Source organism: Cnephaeus nilssonii, assembly GCF_951640355.1.
Source record: "Cnephaeus nilssonii genome assembly, chromosome: 5".
NCBI lineage: Eukaryota > Metazoa > Chordata > Mammalia > Chiroptera > Vespertilionidae > Cnephaeus > Cnephaeus nilssonii.
In genome coordinates this window covers 93,106,668-93,124,381 of record NC_137076.1, presented here as the reverse complement: position 1 = coordinate 93,124,381, position 17,714 = coordinate 93,106,668, and the positions used below count along the sequence as shown (strand labels likewise).

The window sequence follows — 17,714 nt, the reverse complement described above, 5'->3', positions numbered from 1 at the left end:
TTTGAGACTGAAAAAGTAAGGTCTTGCAGAAATTCCAAGTGGTTCCTCGTTTGTACTTCCCTTTATGGTGCTGCACAGGTGTTGTGTTACTTTTATAAACTGAAGGCAGGGCCCTGCCACAGCAAAAAGATCCAGGCTAACTTTATTGTGGATGTTTGAGGACTGATCCCCCATAATCTGCAAGATGTGCCTGCAATTGACTTTGGGTGTCCCTGGAGCTTATTTCCATTTAAGTTTAAATTTTACTTTTTCTTTTGAAAGTTTTATCAAAGCTAAAATTTATTTGGTGCATACTCTGTGCTTGCTATCACATACTTTCACATGTACCTTTTCCTTTAATATGCAAAAGCAACCAGGTGAGGTATTTTACAGGTTGAAAAAAAACCAACATAAGAAAAACCTACTTCACTTTCATTTAAATTAAAAAAAAAAATTAAACTAAACCACATTACTTTGTCTCCAGATTTCTATTGAGAAAGTATGGATCCTTCTGGAGATAAGCTGAGATGCCCTAAAGGTGTAATTTTTAAGATTTTCCACCAACCTTTTCTGGGACTCAGTTGTGAAGTGGGGAAAAGGACAGTTGCACCATTAGGGTGAAAAGTTCTCAAGCTTAAGGAAGGCTCAGATTTGGGCCGATTTTCTCTGGAACCTGGGCAAAGAGCAGTATGAGTCAGGAATGTTAGTTCCAGGCTTCAGGATCCTCTGTAGTTACACTGACTGCAACTATTAAGGACATTCCAAGTTACTTATTTACTCACAGTAATGATTTTCTTTTCTTAGTTCTTGCTGAAATTCCTTCTATTTATGGTGTGACTCTTTTCCCAGAGAAAGCCATGAGATTTTTAAAAAACCTTTTTAATTATGTAAACTATTCATGTATGATGGTGGTGGTGATATTTGTTTAAATATGTGTATTACTCTAGTGCAGTGCTCGGCATACTCATTAGTCAACAGAGCCAAATATCAACAGTACAACGATTGAAATTTCTTTTGAGAGCCAAATTTTTTAAACTTAAACTTCTTCTAACGCCACTTCTTCAAAATAGACTCACCCAGGCCATGGTATTTTGTGGAAGAGCCACACTCAAGGGGCCAAAGAGCCACATGTGGCTCGAGAGCCGCAGTTTGCCGACCACGGCTCTAGTGGGTTTGGCTCAGTAGAAAGAGTGTCACCCCTCTGACTGAAGGGTCATGGGTTCAATTCTGGGTAAAGGGAATATACCTCATTGCAGGCTCAATCCCAGCCCCCGACAGATGGGGCGCATGTGAGAGGCAACCAATCTGTCTCTCTCACATCAATGTTTCTCTCTTTGTGTCTTTCCTTCTCCCTTCCATTCTCTCTAAAAAATAAATAAATAAATAAAATCAATGGAAAAATATCTTGGGGTGAGGATTAACCAAAAAATAAAGATACCAACCAATAATAAATTTAAAAATGCTTGTTTTATGGATGGGTCACCTTTAGAAAATATTTTACAGTATTTTGTATAATAATAAATAGCAAAATACCAATGCTATTAAGTCTCTTTGACCCAGCCATCTTCCCAAAATTGAATGTGGGGGAAACGTCTTATAATCATGTGATCATACAATAAGGCACACTGGTTTCGGGTGAAAGCATTCATCCAAAAGCAAATATGCGATGTTGTCAGTGTTTCTAAGAAGACAACACCCATTGTTTTGGTTTTGGGAAGGAAAAGTCATGGTACTATCATGATATCTTTGAAAAACGTTCTGCTGTGCACAGGTACTGCCCTGTGGCTGTGAGAGGAGCCCAGCTATTCTTCCCAGTTTTCTGACATTTTTTGTCATACACAAGTTCAAAACCTGGAGTGTCCATGGACATGCTATTAACATCAGAAAGATTTATATCAATTATATTGGGGCACAGTGTAGCTCTACTTCCTTTTTTATTTATTTTTTATAATCCTCATCTGAGGATATTTTTCCTTTCATTGATTTTTAGGGAGAGTGGAAGGGGTGGGCGTAGTGATTAATGAATGGGAGGGATAGCTGGGCTTCAGAAGTCTCCCTTCCCCCAAAGGGGAAGGGAGAGAGAGAGAGCAGAGAGAGAGAGAGAGAAACTTTAATGTGAGAGAGACACATTGACTGGTTGCCTCCTGCACATACCCTGACCAGGCTGGGGCCGGGATTGAATCTGAAATTCAGGTACATGCCCTTGACCAGGAATTGAACCCGAGACCCTTCAGTGCGTATGCCAACGATCAAACTACTGAGCCATGCCAGCCAGGGATCTACTTCATTTTTGTATTAAAGGTGGCAGCTTGTTTATCTAAACTTTTGAGGGTAAAGACTATAGGTTTGCTTTTTTCTTTTTCTTCCCATCAGATGTTCCATTGCTTAGCATTAGGTGCTCAATGGATATTTGGTGAAATAATGTTTGTTGAATAACAAGAACAGTTGAGTAGGAGTAGGCACTCTAGGCTTTCTCTTCTGTGTTGGCTCCACAGCGTGTCTTCTGTGGCTCCCATCTTCTAGTCCTAGTTTTGGTCCTCAGTTTATTCCTTAGAAGTTGAGGAGTTGGCCCCGGTAGTTTGAGAACCCTTTCATATATAAACAGTCTCAAAATTTGCGTGGCCTTTCAGCTCCAGAGCCTGACCTAAAATCAAGCTCTGTGCTGAATCTTAAAGACAGCCTAGCAGAGAACAAATGTTTTCCAGTCCACTAATATCTCCTTATAATCTATTTAAGTTAGGAAGTAGATACATTCAGTAAAGAGATTGTGGCAGACTGCAGAAGTTTGACTTTCAAAGATACTTCCCAATGGTCTGATGTCAAGGTGTGGCAAAGTGATAAAGAATGGAATGCTGGAAGAAAGTTGTCTTTATCTATAAAAACCCTTGGGGGAAGGATCGGTGACAAACCCCCTGAGGAGCTAGAAACCTCCTAACTTACCGGTAAGTACAATCCTCTGGAAATTTATGCGGAAGAGAAAATCAGAACTTTGTTGCTTGCACATTAGGACAACAATGATTGAACCAATAGAAATTAGGGAAAATACTGGGTGGGGTGGGGTGGAGGGGTGGAGTCAAGGTGGCCAAGTAGGTAAATCTTGAACCTGCCTTCTCCCAGGAGCACATCAGAATTAAAACTGAATTATAGAACACCCATCACAGAGAACCACCTGAAGACTAGCTGAGCAGAATTTCTCTAACTAAAGGTGTAAAGAAGGTGACTCAACAAGACAGGTAAGAGGGTGGATATGTGGTTTGGGCAGGTACCATACCCTGGCATAGTGATTAATGAATGGGAGGGATAGCTGGGCTTCACAGGTCCCCCAATAAGAAGTCAGAGGCCTGACCCCACTCCAGGCTCCATAGCACAGGGCACCTGTGCCGAGAGTTCCTGTAACATCAGCTTTGGGCACCAGTGGGGATTATGTCTGGGATGGAGGAAGGGTTATGGGAGACCTAGCACTGTACTCGGAGGGTTCACATGAACTCCCGCCCTCTAAGCTCCAGCACAGAGGCAGCAGTTCCAGAAGTGCCTGGGACATGAGGGGAGGAACTCAATGGACTAACTTTAGGGCAAAGGCTAGAGGGGCAGGGATTGGTAGGAACTCTCTCAGGGGACAGAAGCTCTGCTGGGTGCTACTGTTCCTTGTTGAGTTCTTTCATCCAGCTCGCCCTGGGCAGGCAGGCACAAAATCTCTCTCTCCATTAACCTGGCCTACACTGTCTGCCCTGCTCTGGCTTTTCCCTGAGACCCTGTCCCATCCAATGAGCTCACCTTGCTGGAGCCTCTTCCAGAAGCTCCAGGCCCTTCACAGGAGCTCTCACGGTCTCTCTGAAAAGCTCTCATGTTCTACAGGAGTGATGGCCTGCTTCTGGCACGCCCTGCAATCTCTCCCAAATGCCCTTCAATTCAGCACAAGCAGCAACCTAGGCATCTGTCAGTAGATGAATGGATAAAGAACACACGTTACATATGTACAAAGGAATATTACCCAGCCATAAAAAGAATGAAATCTTGCCTTTTGTGACAAAATGGACCTAAAGGATAGTATGCTAAGTGACAAAAGGCAGACAGAGAAAGAAAAAGACCATCAGTTTCCAGTTACATATAAGTGGAATGTAAAAAGAAGAATAAAGAAAACTAAATGGAAACAGAGAACAAATTGATAGGTACCTGATTGGGAGTGGGGGAGGTGGAGAGTGTAAAAGATGAAGGGAATGAAAAAGTACAATCTTCCAGTTATAAAATAAATAATAGGGAAGTAAAATACAGCAGAGGGCATATGGTCAATAATATTGTAATTATTATGTATGGTGTTACATGGGTCCTAGACTTATCGTGGGGATAACTTTATAAGGTCTGTATGTCTAGTCACTCTTGTTGTACACCTGAAACAAATATAGATAATCTTTTATGTCAATTATAATTTAAAAACCTATTTAAAAAATTTGGGAAAATTCACAAAACTAGAGTTCCTTGAATTTCTTGGGACATAGAGTCTCATTTAAATGGATTCATGGCTTATACATCTCAGTTGTTTAAGCTTCTCCTGGGCAACATCAGTGAGGAGGACCTGCATGTTTACGCTTACTTGGATGCTGTGACTTTAGAGGTGACACATTCGTTTGCTCAGCCTCTCTTCATCTGTGAAGTGGGGATTATATAATATAGTAATGGAAACGAACATGTGTGTATGGAGAATACACAATAGTCATGTGTGGCTTTTTTTTTCTTTTAAAATTTATTTTATTGCCATGTGTGGCTATTTAAATTAAAATTAATTTATTTAAATTTTTACAAGTTTTGATTTGAGCCAAATTGACAACAGATGCTGGGGAGACAGATCTCAAATGCTCCTAAATTTAAATTAATTAAAATAAAATTAAATGAAAAAAATTAACTTCCTCATTTGTACTAACCACATTTTTGTTGTTAATCCTCACCCAAGGATCTTTTCGCACTGATTTTTAGGGAGAGTGCAAGAGAGAGGGAAAGACCAATGTGAGAGAATCACAATGATTTTTTGCCTTCTGCCCAACCCCAAACCAGGTCCGGGGCCTGAGAGAAGTCTTCAAACAAGGTTGCAGAGCCCTTTACTGGAATGGATCCGGGACCCTTTGGTCTGCAAGCTGATGGTCTATCCACTGAGCCACACCAGCTATCACACACACAACACGCACACACACACACACACACACACACACACACACACAACATGCACACACATAAACACCACACAAATCATAGGAAAGGAGTTAACAAGTACAGTGTAGAAAACAAAACAGAGTGATGAGGAATGTCCCAGGTGACTAAATTTAGGCAGAGATCAGAATGAAAAGGGGAAGTCTGGAAATGGTGAGCTAAAGGAATGGGGATCTAGGCAGAGACACCACCAGCAAGAAGGTTCTAAAGTAGGAATGCATTTGAAAGAACCATGAGTCACTGGATCCCCATGGGCAGGGGAGAGAGAGGAAAATCTGAGAGTTGGGCAGAGGGTAGATCACTGGGCCTTTGCATCTAGGTTAGGAGTTAGGATTTTTTATTTTTTACTGAAAGAGCCATGGGAGGGTTGTAAGTGGGGGAGTGACATGGTCTAGTTATATTTGCCATTTATATCATTCTGCACAACTATATCATTCTGCAATGTTTACTGGTTAAATGTTTACTTTACCTGCATCTCTGATTGTACAATCCTGGACTTTTTTTTATCCTTAGTATATTTGTCAGCCTCAATGTAATAGTAAAAACTGTGTAAGAGTTTAATTAAATTAGAAAATCCTTATCACTGACCTACTGGACATTGGCAGAGTCCCAGAGTATAACAAAACTAATCAAAATATTTTAATTTTATTTTTTTTATATGGAGAGAGGAAGGGTGAGAGGACAGAAGGAGAGAAAGAGACAGAGAGAAAGAAAGATCGATGTGAAAGAGAACACCAATCAGTTGCCTCCTGCACACACACCTCAACTGGGGATCAAACATGCAACCTGAATACTTCCTGTCCTGGAACAGAACCCTCCACCTTTTGGCACACAGGGTGACGCTCCAAACAACTGAGCCACATGGGCCAGGGCTGGTCATAAAATCCTTTGCCTCCCAAATAAATAAGGCATGACCTATTTGTATGTGAAGCATTTCAGAATATGCCTCCTAACCTTTGGTGGTGGTTGAAGTAGGGTCAATAGTGTCCACTGTAAGTATATAAAGACAAAGCATAAAGGGAAAGCGAGTATCTAGGCTCACTTAACTTTTCCAAACCTCAGCTTCCTCCTCCAAGAATGGGTTAATAACTGCACCTGCCTAAGGGTGAAACTAAAATGCACAGAGCCCGTGATACAGTAATTCTCCAGAAATGGTGGCTGTAGTATTCATGCATATTTAGCTTTAGTTTTGAGTTCACCCATAGACTTTTGTTCATTACAACAATCCTTTAAGGGAGATAGAACAAATATTTTTGGCCCCATGTAAGGATTGAGGAAATCAAGGCTTGGCTCAACTTAGTAACTCACAGAGCTACCAGCTTCCTAAGTGGCAGAGCTGGGATCTGAACCCAAGTGTAGAGAAAACTCTTTCTTGATGTGACCGCTGTCTTTCCCATGAGCTGGACTTGGGCTGGATCAGAGGTTGCTTTCCACAACTCCCCGTTAGAGACTAATTACAATTGATGTTCATTCTAACATAAGTCAACACCCCTTCCTTGCTTGCTTCTATGTGCTGGTCTCTGGTATAGGCCCATTGTCCTGACCTGGTTAAGCATTCTAAAATTAGAATAGATTTTATTAAGTGGATTTATTATTTTAATATGTTTGTTATTGATTTGATTGAGAGAGAGAAACATCAGTTTGTTGTTCAACTTATTTATGCATTCATTGGTTGATTCTTGTATGGAACTGGCAACATTGGCTTACTGGGACGATGCTCTAACCAACTGAGTTATCTGGCCATGGCTAATTTGATGGACTTAAAATATCAAAAGTAAACTGATACAGCCCCGGTGTGGCTCAGTGGTTGAGTGCTGTTCTATGAACCAGGAGGTCTTGGTTCTAATCCAGGTCAGGACACTTGCCCTGGTTATGAGCTCAATCTCCAATAGGGGGCAAGCAGCAGTCAGCCAATCAATGATTCTCCCCCATAATTGATGTTTCTGTCTCTCTTTTTCTCTCCCTTCCTCTCTGAAATCAATTAAAAAATATTTTTTAAAAAGTAAACTGAAAGAAAATCAGGATTTTGTTTTTTTGTTAAAATAAAGGTGTAAAAAACAAAGGGCATAGCAATAGCCCCTAAACTTGCCATGGATGAAGGAGTTATGATAATGAGGGCACCAAGCCCTTTATCCCTGGAACAGGAACCATTTAGTAGACCCTACAATGGGATTTTCCACCAGAATAGGTCTTCACATTTTTTTTAAATATATATTTTACTAGAGGCCCAGTGCATGATTCAATCATGCACCTGGTGCACCAGCGGGCTGTCTGTCCGCGGGTGCCCCAGGCCTTCCGAAAGCCTCCGGCGCTGCGGAGGCTTTCGAAAGGCCTTGCGCCAGAGCAGACAGCCGGCCGGGTCCCCCGCTTTGGCCTTTGATCGCGGGGGACCCGGCCGGCTGTCCGCCGGTGCCCCAGGCCTTCCGAAAGCCTCCGGCAGCCATGGCTCAGCATCCTGCTGGCCCAATCAGCTACCCCGGCCACCCTGAGTCCCGCCCCCTGCGCCTCCTGCTGGCCCAATCGTGGGCATAGCGGAGTGATGGTAATTTACATATTACCATTTTATTATGTAGGATTGATTTTTTACAGAGAGGAAGGGAGAGGGATAGAGTTAGAAACATCGATGAGAGAGAAACATTGATCAGCTGCCTCCTGCACACCCCCTACTGGGGATGTGCCCGCAGCCAAGGTACATGCCCTTGACCGGAATCGAACCTGGGACCTTTCAGTCCACAGGCCGACACTCTATCCACTGAGCCTCACCGGTTTTGGCAGGTCTTCACATGCTTGAGCATGGAAGAACTGCTTAGTCTCTGGTGGGACCCTGCCATTCTAATGCCATTGGGACCCATGCATGGTGATACACTATACATGGACTGGTATATGCACCATTGAAAGAGGAAAGAATGGATCCTTTTCTGGCATATTCCCTTACTTACCCCAGATGGCACAACTTCCTCTTGGACAACATGTGGTTTATTTACACAGCCTGGCTAGGCTGCAAGTGTAATTCTCAAAGAAGGAGAAGATCTCCCAATTCAAGTCCCTACCAAATACTTGTCTTTCTGACCTTAAATCTGCACTTCTTGTGATGTCCACTTATATGGAGTATAGTGGTGGGGGGAAGCATTCATTATTCAAACTGAATGCTGTGTTTTTATACTCGATCCATCTGATAATATTTCTTAGTACAAGACTTACTAACCAACAGATTTAGGACCTGGGGGAGCATGATGAAAAACATTGTTATTAATACTTGGACGGCTTCTTTTAATTTGTCTCTTTCCTTGTACGTGTCTGCACTGTTACTGAGAACTGTGTCTTCAATGCAGTCAGTTAGCAATAATTGAGCTACCTCTCTGCCACTGAGTCCCTTGCTGACTTCTGAGGTCAACTTGCAGAAGAGGGGAGGCATGAGACTGTAAGAGACAATTATGAGGGGTGGAGTGTGAGGAGAGACTGTCCCACAATGTGACTTCTGTTTGTCCCACAAGCTAGTTCAGGCCAGAATGGACGTTGCTTTCCACAAACCCCACTTTGATTGTCTGATCATAATCAATATTCATTCTGACGTTAATCGGTGCACTTTCTTTGCCTCCTGACATGCACCAGTTCTTGGAGCAGGCCTTTGTCCTTTCCTTGCCAAGCCTGTAAAGTAATTTCCAATAGCTGGTAGCATTCATGAACTAGTATCTATGACTGTCCCCATCCTTTACTCTATGCAATTATTTGTGCCCTGCCAAGAAGTGTGGGCATCCATTTTGTCTTGCAGTCACCAGAGAAGAAGCTTGCATGTGAGTTTTTTTTTTTTTTTTTTTTTAAACTGTTACTTGCCAGATTGGAGTGGCCTTCTTCTTTTGCCAGCCTCTCTCTGCCCCCCATTTATGAAAGTAGACTTTCAGTTTTGGGGTTCTTCTCTGAGTCTGTGTCTATGAGCACCAGGCCTGGTCCACATTCTGCTTTCTGAAATGTTCTCCTGACATCATTCAATAAAATGCAGTCTGAGTTGTTGCTTCCTGTAGCATGAATGATGAAACACAGTGATTCACATTCTGACTTAATCCTTGTTAATAGATAACTTGGCAATATAACTGAGGCTAGGGACTAACCATTTTGGCCACAGGGCAAGGAGTACCCTCTACTCACCAAAGAGCCAGTAGACGGTTATCTCAGAGCCCAAGGGTAAGTGCATCAGGACCATTGGATGACTGGTTTTTGTTGTGGCGTTTCCCCCACTGAGCCTGGCTCTGGTTTCCTTCCTGTTTACTCCCTGATCTCTCTGAGCATCGGGAGTCAGTTTGAACTTTATGTGAGGAAAAGGAGCTGGGAAATAAGGGGCTACTTTCAAGGACAGCTTTACCTGCCTGTCGGAGGTACAGAGCTCTCAGCCACCCTAAGCTAACAAAGACCTGAATCCATTGTATGCGGTCTCCCATCCATAGCAAGGTAGGCTCATGTAATGCATGCAGTTAGGTTACAAGGAAAAGTTGCAAACTGAGAATTAAGACATGTCCCCATACCATCTGCTTGGAGAAAACCAAACAGTCCCTTTTTTTCTCTTCCTTTAGGCTGATACCATCATGCTTCCTTGGGTAGCCTTCCCCAGCCTCATACTGCTTTGGGCAGGTAAGTGGATAGGTGGGCTGGGGTTTGGAAGATTGGGCATGGGGGAATGTAGGGTGTGTGTGGGTGTGGGTGAGGAAGATGGATGTGCTTGGACTCTGTTGGAAGGTAATGTGTCAACTAGTGAGCAAAGACCAGGCTGAAATCTTACTACAAAGAAATTTCTTAAATGCTATGCATCACAAAATCTAAGTCTAAATGTAACATTTTGTTATAATCTGCCATTTCTCTTTAAGAAAAAGAGGATGGCTAGGTAGTTGGATATATATGGACTTTTCACATTTTTGTAAGAAATACTACTATCATTTCATGGAGTAGGAGGGAATGGAAAGAAGACATGGGGATAGAATGGAAAAGAGACCAGTCTTTTATTTTGTCAATTTTTGTGTGTGTTTTTAACCATGTGCAAATTTATCTTCTAAAAATATGATATGGCCTGACAAGTATGGCTCAGTTGGTTGAGCATCTACCCATGCACCAAAAGGTCTCTGGTTCAATTCCCAGTCAGGGCACATGCCAGGGTTTCTGGCTGGATCCCAGGTACTTTAATAGCCAATAGCTCAATTTTGAAAATGAAATGTATTGAAATAAACACTGTCTTTATAATTATTCAAATTGTGTGTATACATTTTTTGGGACACCCTATATTTTAATCAAAACATTCTATGAGATAGAGACAATGTTAGGAATAGACACAACCTAAATTTAAAAACAATAATCACCAGATGTGATGTGATTATGGGGAAAAGTTCATTTAAATTATACTTCCATACTCAATTTTTAAGTTAGCATGCTATATTTGTAATCTACAAATGTTGTGAGGCAAAATCAAATATTATAAAAATCCAGTGAAAAAATAGACTCTTATTTTACGTAACAATCAGCATTTTATCCCAGAGCATTTCGAAACTCACAGTCCAAACCTAGCTGATTAGTTGAATTATATAAAGTACAGCATAGGAAATACAGTCAAGAATCCTACCTAATAAAAGAGTAATGTGCAAATTGACCATCTCTCCAACACACAAGATGGCTGCCCCCATGTGGTCAAAGATGGTTGCCCCCATGTGGACACAAGATGGCCACCACAAGATGGCCAGCAGGGAAGGGCAGTTCGGAGGGAACAAGCCAGTAGGGGTGGGTAGTTGTGAGTGATCAGGCCAGCAGGGGAGGGCACTTGTGAGGGACCAGGCCTACAAGGGAGGGCAGTTGGGGGCGATCAAGCCTGCAGGGGAGGGCAGTTAGGGGTGACCAGGCCTGCAGGGGAGGGCAGTTAGGGGCAATCAGGCTGGCAGGGGATCAGTTAGACATCAATCAGGCTGGCAGGGAAATGGTTAAGGGGTGATCAGGCTGGCAGGCAGAAGCGGTTAGGGGCAATCAGGAAGGCAGGCAGGCAAGCATTTGGGAGCCAGCGGTCCTGGATTGGGAGAGGGATGTCCGACTGCCCGTTTAGGCCCGATGATTGGAGAGGGTGCAGGCTGGGCTGAGGGACACACCCTCCCATGCATAAATTTCGTGCACTGGGCCTCTAGTCCTATATAATAAAAGCCCAGCAACTGAACGGTGGAATAACCAGAATGACCAGTCAACCAGTCGCTATGATGTATAGTGACCCCCAGTTGCAGAGGCTCAACACAGGGGCTTCCCCCTGGTGGTCAATTTATCCTATTGGGAAACAATCTATACTAATAAAATGGTAATATGCTAATCAGACCAGATAGACCGACATCTTCCAGTCATCCAGTCCTCCTTCCAGACAGAGCCAAGGTGCCGTGGGGTCCGAGCCAGAGGTGATTAGGGACAATCAGGCTGCCATGGGAGAGCAGTTAGGGGTGATCAGGCCAGCAGGCAGAGGTGGTTAGGGGTGATTATCCAGGCAGACAGAGGAGTAAGGGGCAATCAGGCAGGCAGGTGAGCGGTTAGGAGCCAGTGGTCCCAGATTGCGAGAGGGATGTCCCACTGCTGGTTTAGGCCTGATCCTGCATTAGGCCTAAACTGGCAGTCAGACATCCCTCGAGGGGTCATAGATTGGAGGGGGTGCAGGCTGGGCTGAGGGATCTACCCCCATGCATGAATTTCATGCACAGGGCCTCTAGTCCTAAATAAATAAATAAGTTTAGCCCTAGCCAGTTTGGCTCAATGGATAGAGCATTGGCACATGGACTGAAAGGTCCCAGATTCAAATCTGGTCAAGGGAATGTACCTTGGGTGCAGGCTTGATCCCAGTCCTGATCAGGTCTCCTGCAGGAGGCAACCAGTTAATATGTGTCTCTCACATTGATGTTTCTCTCCCTTTGAATCTCCCCATTCCTTCCACTCTAAAAATCAATGGAAATATATCCTTGGGTGAGGATTAACAAAAAAAAAAAAGAAAGAAAAAAAAGAAATAAGTTTAAATTAAGTGTTATTTATAACTATCAAAAAACCAAAATGCTGATGAAGATGTAAACAGTAAAACATAAAAACATTTTTATATTTAAGGTTAAAGTCACATGATTACAAACGAAATAAACCATATCAAGAGAAGTAAGTGGTTGTAAATGTAAAATTCAAATATTGAGACCTCATACTCAGTTTTGTTTTTATTTTCAGATGTTGTCGTTTCTCAGACACGTGTGACTGGTGTGGTGGGACAGACTGTCACGCTACCCTGTAGCTACTCTACAGCTGGTGAAATCGCACCTATGTGCTGGGGCCGAGGGTCATGCCCTTTATTCAAATGCTCAAATGAACTTGTATGGACTGATGGCTATCGTGTCACCTTTGAGAAGGACAAGCGTTATCGGATGAATGGAATCATTTCCAGAGGGGATTTGTCTTTAACCATACAGAATGCAGCCCTGTCTGACACTGGCACCTATTGTTGCCGTATTGAGTTCAGAGGGTGGTTTAATGATTATAAAAAGAATATATTTTTGGAGATAAAGCCAGGTGAGTTTGTATTCCTGTGATCACTTCATGTGCATGAACTGAGATGTTTACTGTTTGGAAATGATATTCTCTTTAAGAAAGAAAGAGGAGGTTCCGACAATCCTGTTTTTTTAATAACTTTGGGGAAATAGTATTACTTACTTGTATAGAATGAAGTGTTAAAAGAATCTAGTCAAGAATGGAGACTGGAGGGCCTTCCCAGTCTGCAGACTATCTCTTAAAGCAGTGTTTCAAAAATGCTGGTTAGTTCATGAAGAGGCATTCATGTTCCATAAGGAGATAAGGTGAATTTTTTTTTCAAACTATAATTATTCCATGTAAACAACTGCACTTTTCTCTGAGATGATGTCATTGAAAATTTATAAAATGAACTTAACATTTTAAACCTAACTTGGAAATTTTCAAATGTATAAAGTAGACAATCTATACTAATAATAGGGTAATATGCTAATTAGACTGGGAGACCTTCCAGGAGACCTTCTGGATGTCCTTCTGGACAAAGCCATGGTGGCGGGGCCAAGGCAGAGGTGGTAGGGGCGATCAGGCCAGGAGGGGAGGGTAGTTGGGGGCGAGCAGGCTGGAAGGGGGGACAGTTGGGGGCAAGCAGGCCAGCAGTGGGAGGCAGTTGGGGGCAGGCTGGTGGGGGGTACAGTTGGGGATGATCAGGCCGGCAAGCGGGAGCAGTTAGGGGTGAGAAGACCGGCAGGCAGAATGGTAGGGACAATCAGGCAGGCAGGCAGGCAGGTGAGCGGTTAGGAGCCAGAGGTCCCGGATTGTGAGAGGGATGTCTGCCAGTTTAGGGCAGTCGGACATCCCCCGAGGGGTCCCAGATTATAGAGGGTCCAGCTGGGCAGAAGGACAACCCTCCCCTTAACCCCTCGAGCACAAATTTTGTGTACCGGGCCACTAGTATTGTATAAGAGATTGTCAACTAGATATATTACTTTAACATTTACCAAGTCAATCTTGTTGCATATGCATTGTGTAAGCATATATAGTCCCACCCCTATACTCTGCCCTCCCTTCTTCTTTATTGTTACTTATGCTCCTTTGATCAGATTTTTTTGCATGCTTGCTTTTTTCTCTATATTAGGATTTTAAATGAGGAAAAGGATTAGACTGTATACTTCTTTTCTTTTTAAATTTTTAAAAATATTTTTATTGATTTCAGAGAGGAAGGGAGAGGGAGAGATAGAAACATCAAAGATGAGAGAGAATCATCGACTGGTTGCCTCCTGCATGCCCCCCACTGGGGACCGAGCCCGCAACCCAGGCATGTGCCCTTGACCAGAATCGAACTTGGGACACTTCAGTCCACAGACCGATGCTCCATCCACTGAGCCAAACCAGCCAGGCGACTGTATACTTCTTAGCTTCTGACTACAGCTTAGATCAGGTGGAGCCAACATTATAGCCCAGGGCCAGATCACATTCAAACAGGTCCACCGACTGTTTATAGATGAGCTTTATTGGAACAGCTATACCCAGTCCTTGTACTATCTGGACTGTGGCTGCTTTCACACTGACAGAGTTGAGCACTGAGACCGTAGGAACCCCAAAGCCTAACACATTTACTGTCTGGACCTTTATAGGAAGTTTGCTGATCTCTGCTTAAGACTAAAGCCTTGCATGTAATAGATACCAATATTTGTTGAAAAAATGTTTATCCTGTTTGAGGCACAGATGGGCATAATTCTATATTAAACTGATTCTCTAAAAAGAAAGACATTCAAACCAATTGTCTAGGGTTTTTTTTTTTTTAAATGTATTTTATTGATTTTTTACAGAGAGGAAGAGAGAGGGATAGAGAGTTAGAAACATCGATGATAGAGAAACATCAATCAGCTGCCTCTTGCACACCCCCTACTGGGGATGTGCCTGCAACCAAGGCATATACCCTTGACCGGAATCGAACCTGGGACCTTTCAGTCCGCAGGCCCATGCTCTATCCACTGAGCCAAACCGGTTTTGGCTAGGGGTTTCTTTTATAGTTAGTAAAGTTGAGTTTGAAGGAAGCTTCTTGTAAAAAAAAAGGAGCTTGGTGAGCAGAATGTACACATTCTTGAATCAGGCCTTCATTGATCTGCATTTTTGCCAGCCACTAGGTTTGGGCTTAATTCTAGTGTCAGCACTATCTGGGTAGCTCTGAGACCTTCTGTAAGTAGATTTGAATCCAGCACCCTATCTAACCCTGGAAAGAGACAAAGTTACTACCTACCTATGGTCTAGTCTACCTTCCAGCCAATATATAAAGTGTCTTTGTGATCTAGGATAGTAGTGCGTATGAGTTAGTCCTCATTTAGAGTGCAGGTCTTTTTGGAGGGTATCTTCAAGACTGAAATAAATGCTATGTATTAATTAATATCTTTTTAACTTTCTGGGCCTAGAAACGACTTTTTAATTTAGTCATTCACCATTGAAAGGACAAAGACAGGTTGAGGCTCTAGACATTTTCCCTGCCTCCCTGATGTTTAAGAAGATACATAATCTGATATGCATGGTTGGTCTTCTCAGAGTGCTTCAGTGTTAATATTGGGTACCCTTTCTTACCTCTTAACCTCCTGGTATATATTGCAATACAACTATCTCTGTTTTCATTGGCTTTTCTTCAAGTCTTTCCCTGTAAGAATCTCATTAATCAAGGATAGAATGTCATAGTTTAGGGCAAATTATTGCCCAGTTTTCCATGGGGACAGTCTCTCATTGGTTATGTTGATGTACAGGCCCAGCACCAAGCTCTTGCTCCCTGATGCTTGATTAATCCTTGCTTTCATGTTGATTTCTAGCTCCAACCACTGCTCCAACACCACCTAAGGTCCTCACTTCTGCTCCTACAACTCCAGCGACCACGAAGAACCTCAAGACAGGTAAAGCCATTTGTTTCTGAGGCCTTAGGCCTTCTAGTAAGAGGATGGAAACCACACAGGGCATGTGTTAAAATGTTCAATTCAAGGTAAGGGTTCTTAGGTGGCTCCAAGCAAGTGTTTCATAGGGTCTGTGAACCCTAGTCTCATAGCCAGTTTTTGTAACTATAAGTATTTGGAGAATATGGAGACTCACTGTTTGTTTTTTTCTAAAGTCTTTATTGTTGAAAGTATCACATATATTCCCTTTTGTTCCCCCATAGCCCCCTTCCATACTGCACCTGCTCATCCTATGCCTTTACCACACTATTGTCTGTGTCTATGGGTTATACTTATATACATACAAGTTCTTTAGTTGATCTCTTCGCATCCTCCCACTCACTCCCAACTTCCTTCTGAGATTTTCCAGTCTGTTCCATGCTTTTAGGCCCATTGGATTTTTCTGGTCAGATTCTCAAAGGCATTCATTATTAGCCCAAACCCACCAGACCACTGATCTTTGATATCTAATGAGGATGGTGTGGATTTTGCCCAATGAGCACAGGTTTAAGAGGAAAATACAGGAAATGACAGAGAAAAATGGTCAAATTAATGGCATTCAGTTCTTCCAAGGAGTTCTGAATAAGGATCCTTTACTTCACTCTGAAGTTAGACCCTCTACTTGAGAATAAGATTGTAGTGAAGTTAATATTCACTCTGTCTCCTATGTCAGGAAACATGCTAAGTACTTTGCAAATATTATATCATATGAATTCTTATGATAACCCTATGCACAGTAGGTATGATTCAGTCTTATTTTATAGGGTCCTGTCAAGTAGGTACAGCACCAACATTAACAATTGTCCTTTCAATCTTGTTGCATATACATTGTGTAAGCCAGGGGTCCTCAAACTTTTTAAACAGGGGGCCAGTTCACTGTCCCTCAGACCTTTGGAGGGGCGGACTATAGTTTAAAAAAAACTATGGAGGAGAAACCAAGATGGTGGCATAGGTAAACACCTAACCTGCAGCCTCGCACAACAATTTCAAAAATACAACTAAAAGTCAAAACACACATCATCCAGAACCACAGGAAAGCTGGCTGACTGAAACGCCCACAACTAGAAGGAAAGAGAAAACCACAAGGAATATCAGAGGAGCCGTAAAAGCCTGAGGTATGGAGACACGGGCGGAGACACGGGCTCGCGCATGTGCGGGGAGGACGGAGCCGGAGAGGACGGAGCAGCTGAGTGCCTGGCTGGCGTTCTCTAGCGGGAAGGAGATAAAAGCTCCAGATTGCACTGAACCCCAGCTCCGACTGCACTGAACCCCAGTTCCGGGTGAGACCCTGGGGACCCAGGCTCATACTGGGGGAATCTGGGCTGTAAGGCAGAAACTCAGGGGAGCGGCGAAAGGCAGAGCTCCGGAGGCGCGCACATGAATGCGCGCAGAGGACGGACTGTTGACTGTGCCGCTGAATTGCCCTAGTGGGAAGGAGACAAAAGCTCCGGACTGCGCTGAGCCCCAGTTCCGACTGCACTGAAACCCAGTTCTGGGTGAGAATCTGGGAATCCAGATTCATTGGGGAGAGACTAGACTGTTTGGCAGTGGGTGAAACTTCAGGGTGCCTTTCTCTCAGAGGTGCTTTCAGGGAGTACAGAGGGACACTGAGGGACACTGAGACCCAGGAATCTCATAGGACAGGGCTGACGGGAAGCCAAGGCTGTAGGCTCCACCCTGAAACTCCGCCCCATCCAAGCTGAGCACAGAGGCTTTTACAATTTTGCAAGTCTAGTTGAATAAGGCTGTCTCCCAGCGTAGACACAGCTGATCCTCACAGGCAATTGGACTGGAGGTCAAATCCTCCCAGTGTACCAACAGCAATCAAGGCTTAACAACACCAAGACTTTGCACTCAGCCCACAAAGGGGGGTACCAAGAGCGACCACCTAGGGAGATTGGGGAAGCTGAGCTACCAGCCCCTATAGGTCACTGACCACACAAAGCCACTCCATCAACACAGGGAGGCAGCCAAAATGCGGAGACACCGAAGCAGGTCACGAATAGAAGAGATGGAGGAAAGCAAACTAATGGACGACACAGTGTTCAGAACCACATTTATAAGGTTACTCAAGAA

The 17,714-nt window shown here is 43.4% G+C and overlaps 1 protein-coding gene across 3 annotated transcripts in view; it reads left to right on the top strand.

The window, feature by feature from the left end:
• Positions 1–3,068: 3,068 nt before the first annotated feature.
• LOC307100291 (hepatitis A virus cellular receptor 1-like) overlaps positions 3,069–17,714 on the top strand; it is a 33,863-nt gene continuing 19,217 nt past the window's right edge. Inside the window, exons 1-4 of one of the 3 annotated variants that reach the window (XM_079772675.1) lie at positions 3,069–3,212; positions 9,750–9,807; positions 12,397–12,735; positions 15,522–15,602. In XM_079772675.1, the coding sequence (XP_079628801.1) occupies positions 9,762–9,807; positions 12,397–12,735; positions 15,522–15,602 (466 nt within the window). In that variant the 5' untranslated portion in view covers positions 3,069–3,212; positions 9,750–9,761. Of the gene's footprint in view, positions 3,213–9,261; positions 9,364–9,552; positions 9,628–9,749; positions 9,808–12,396; positions 12,736–15,521; positions 15,603–17,714 lie in introns of those variants that run through there. The other 2 variants (XM_079772676.1, XM_079772674.1) reach the window with 2 other exon arrangements.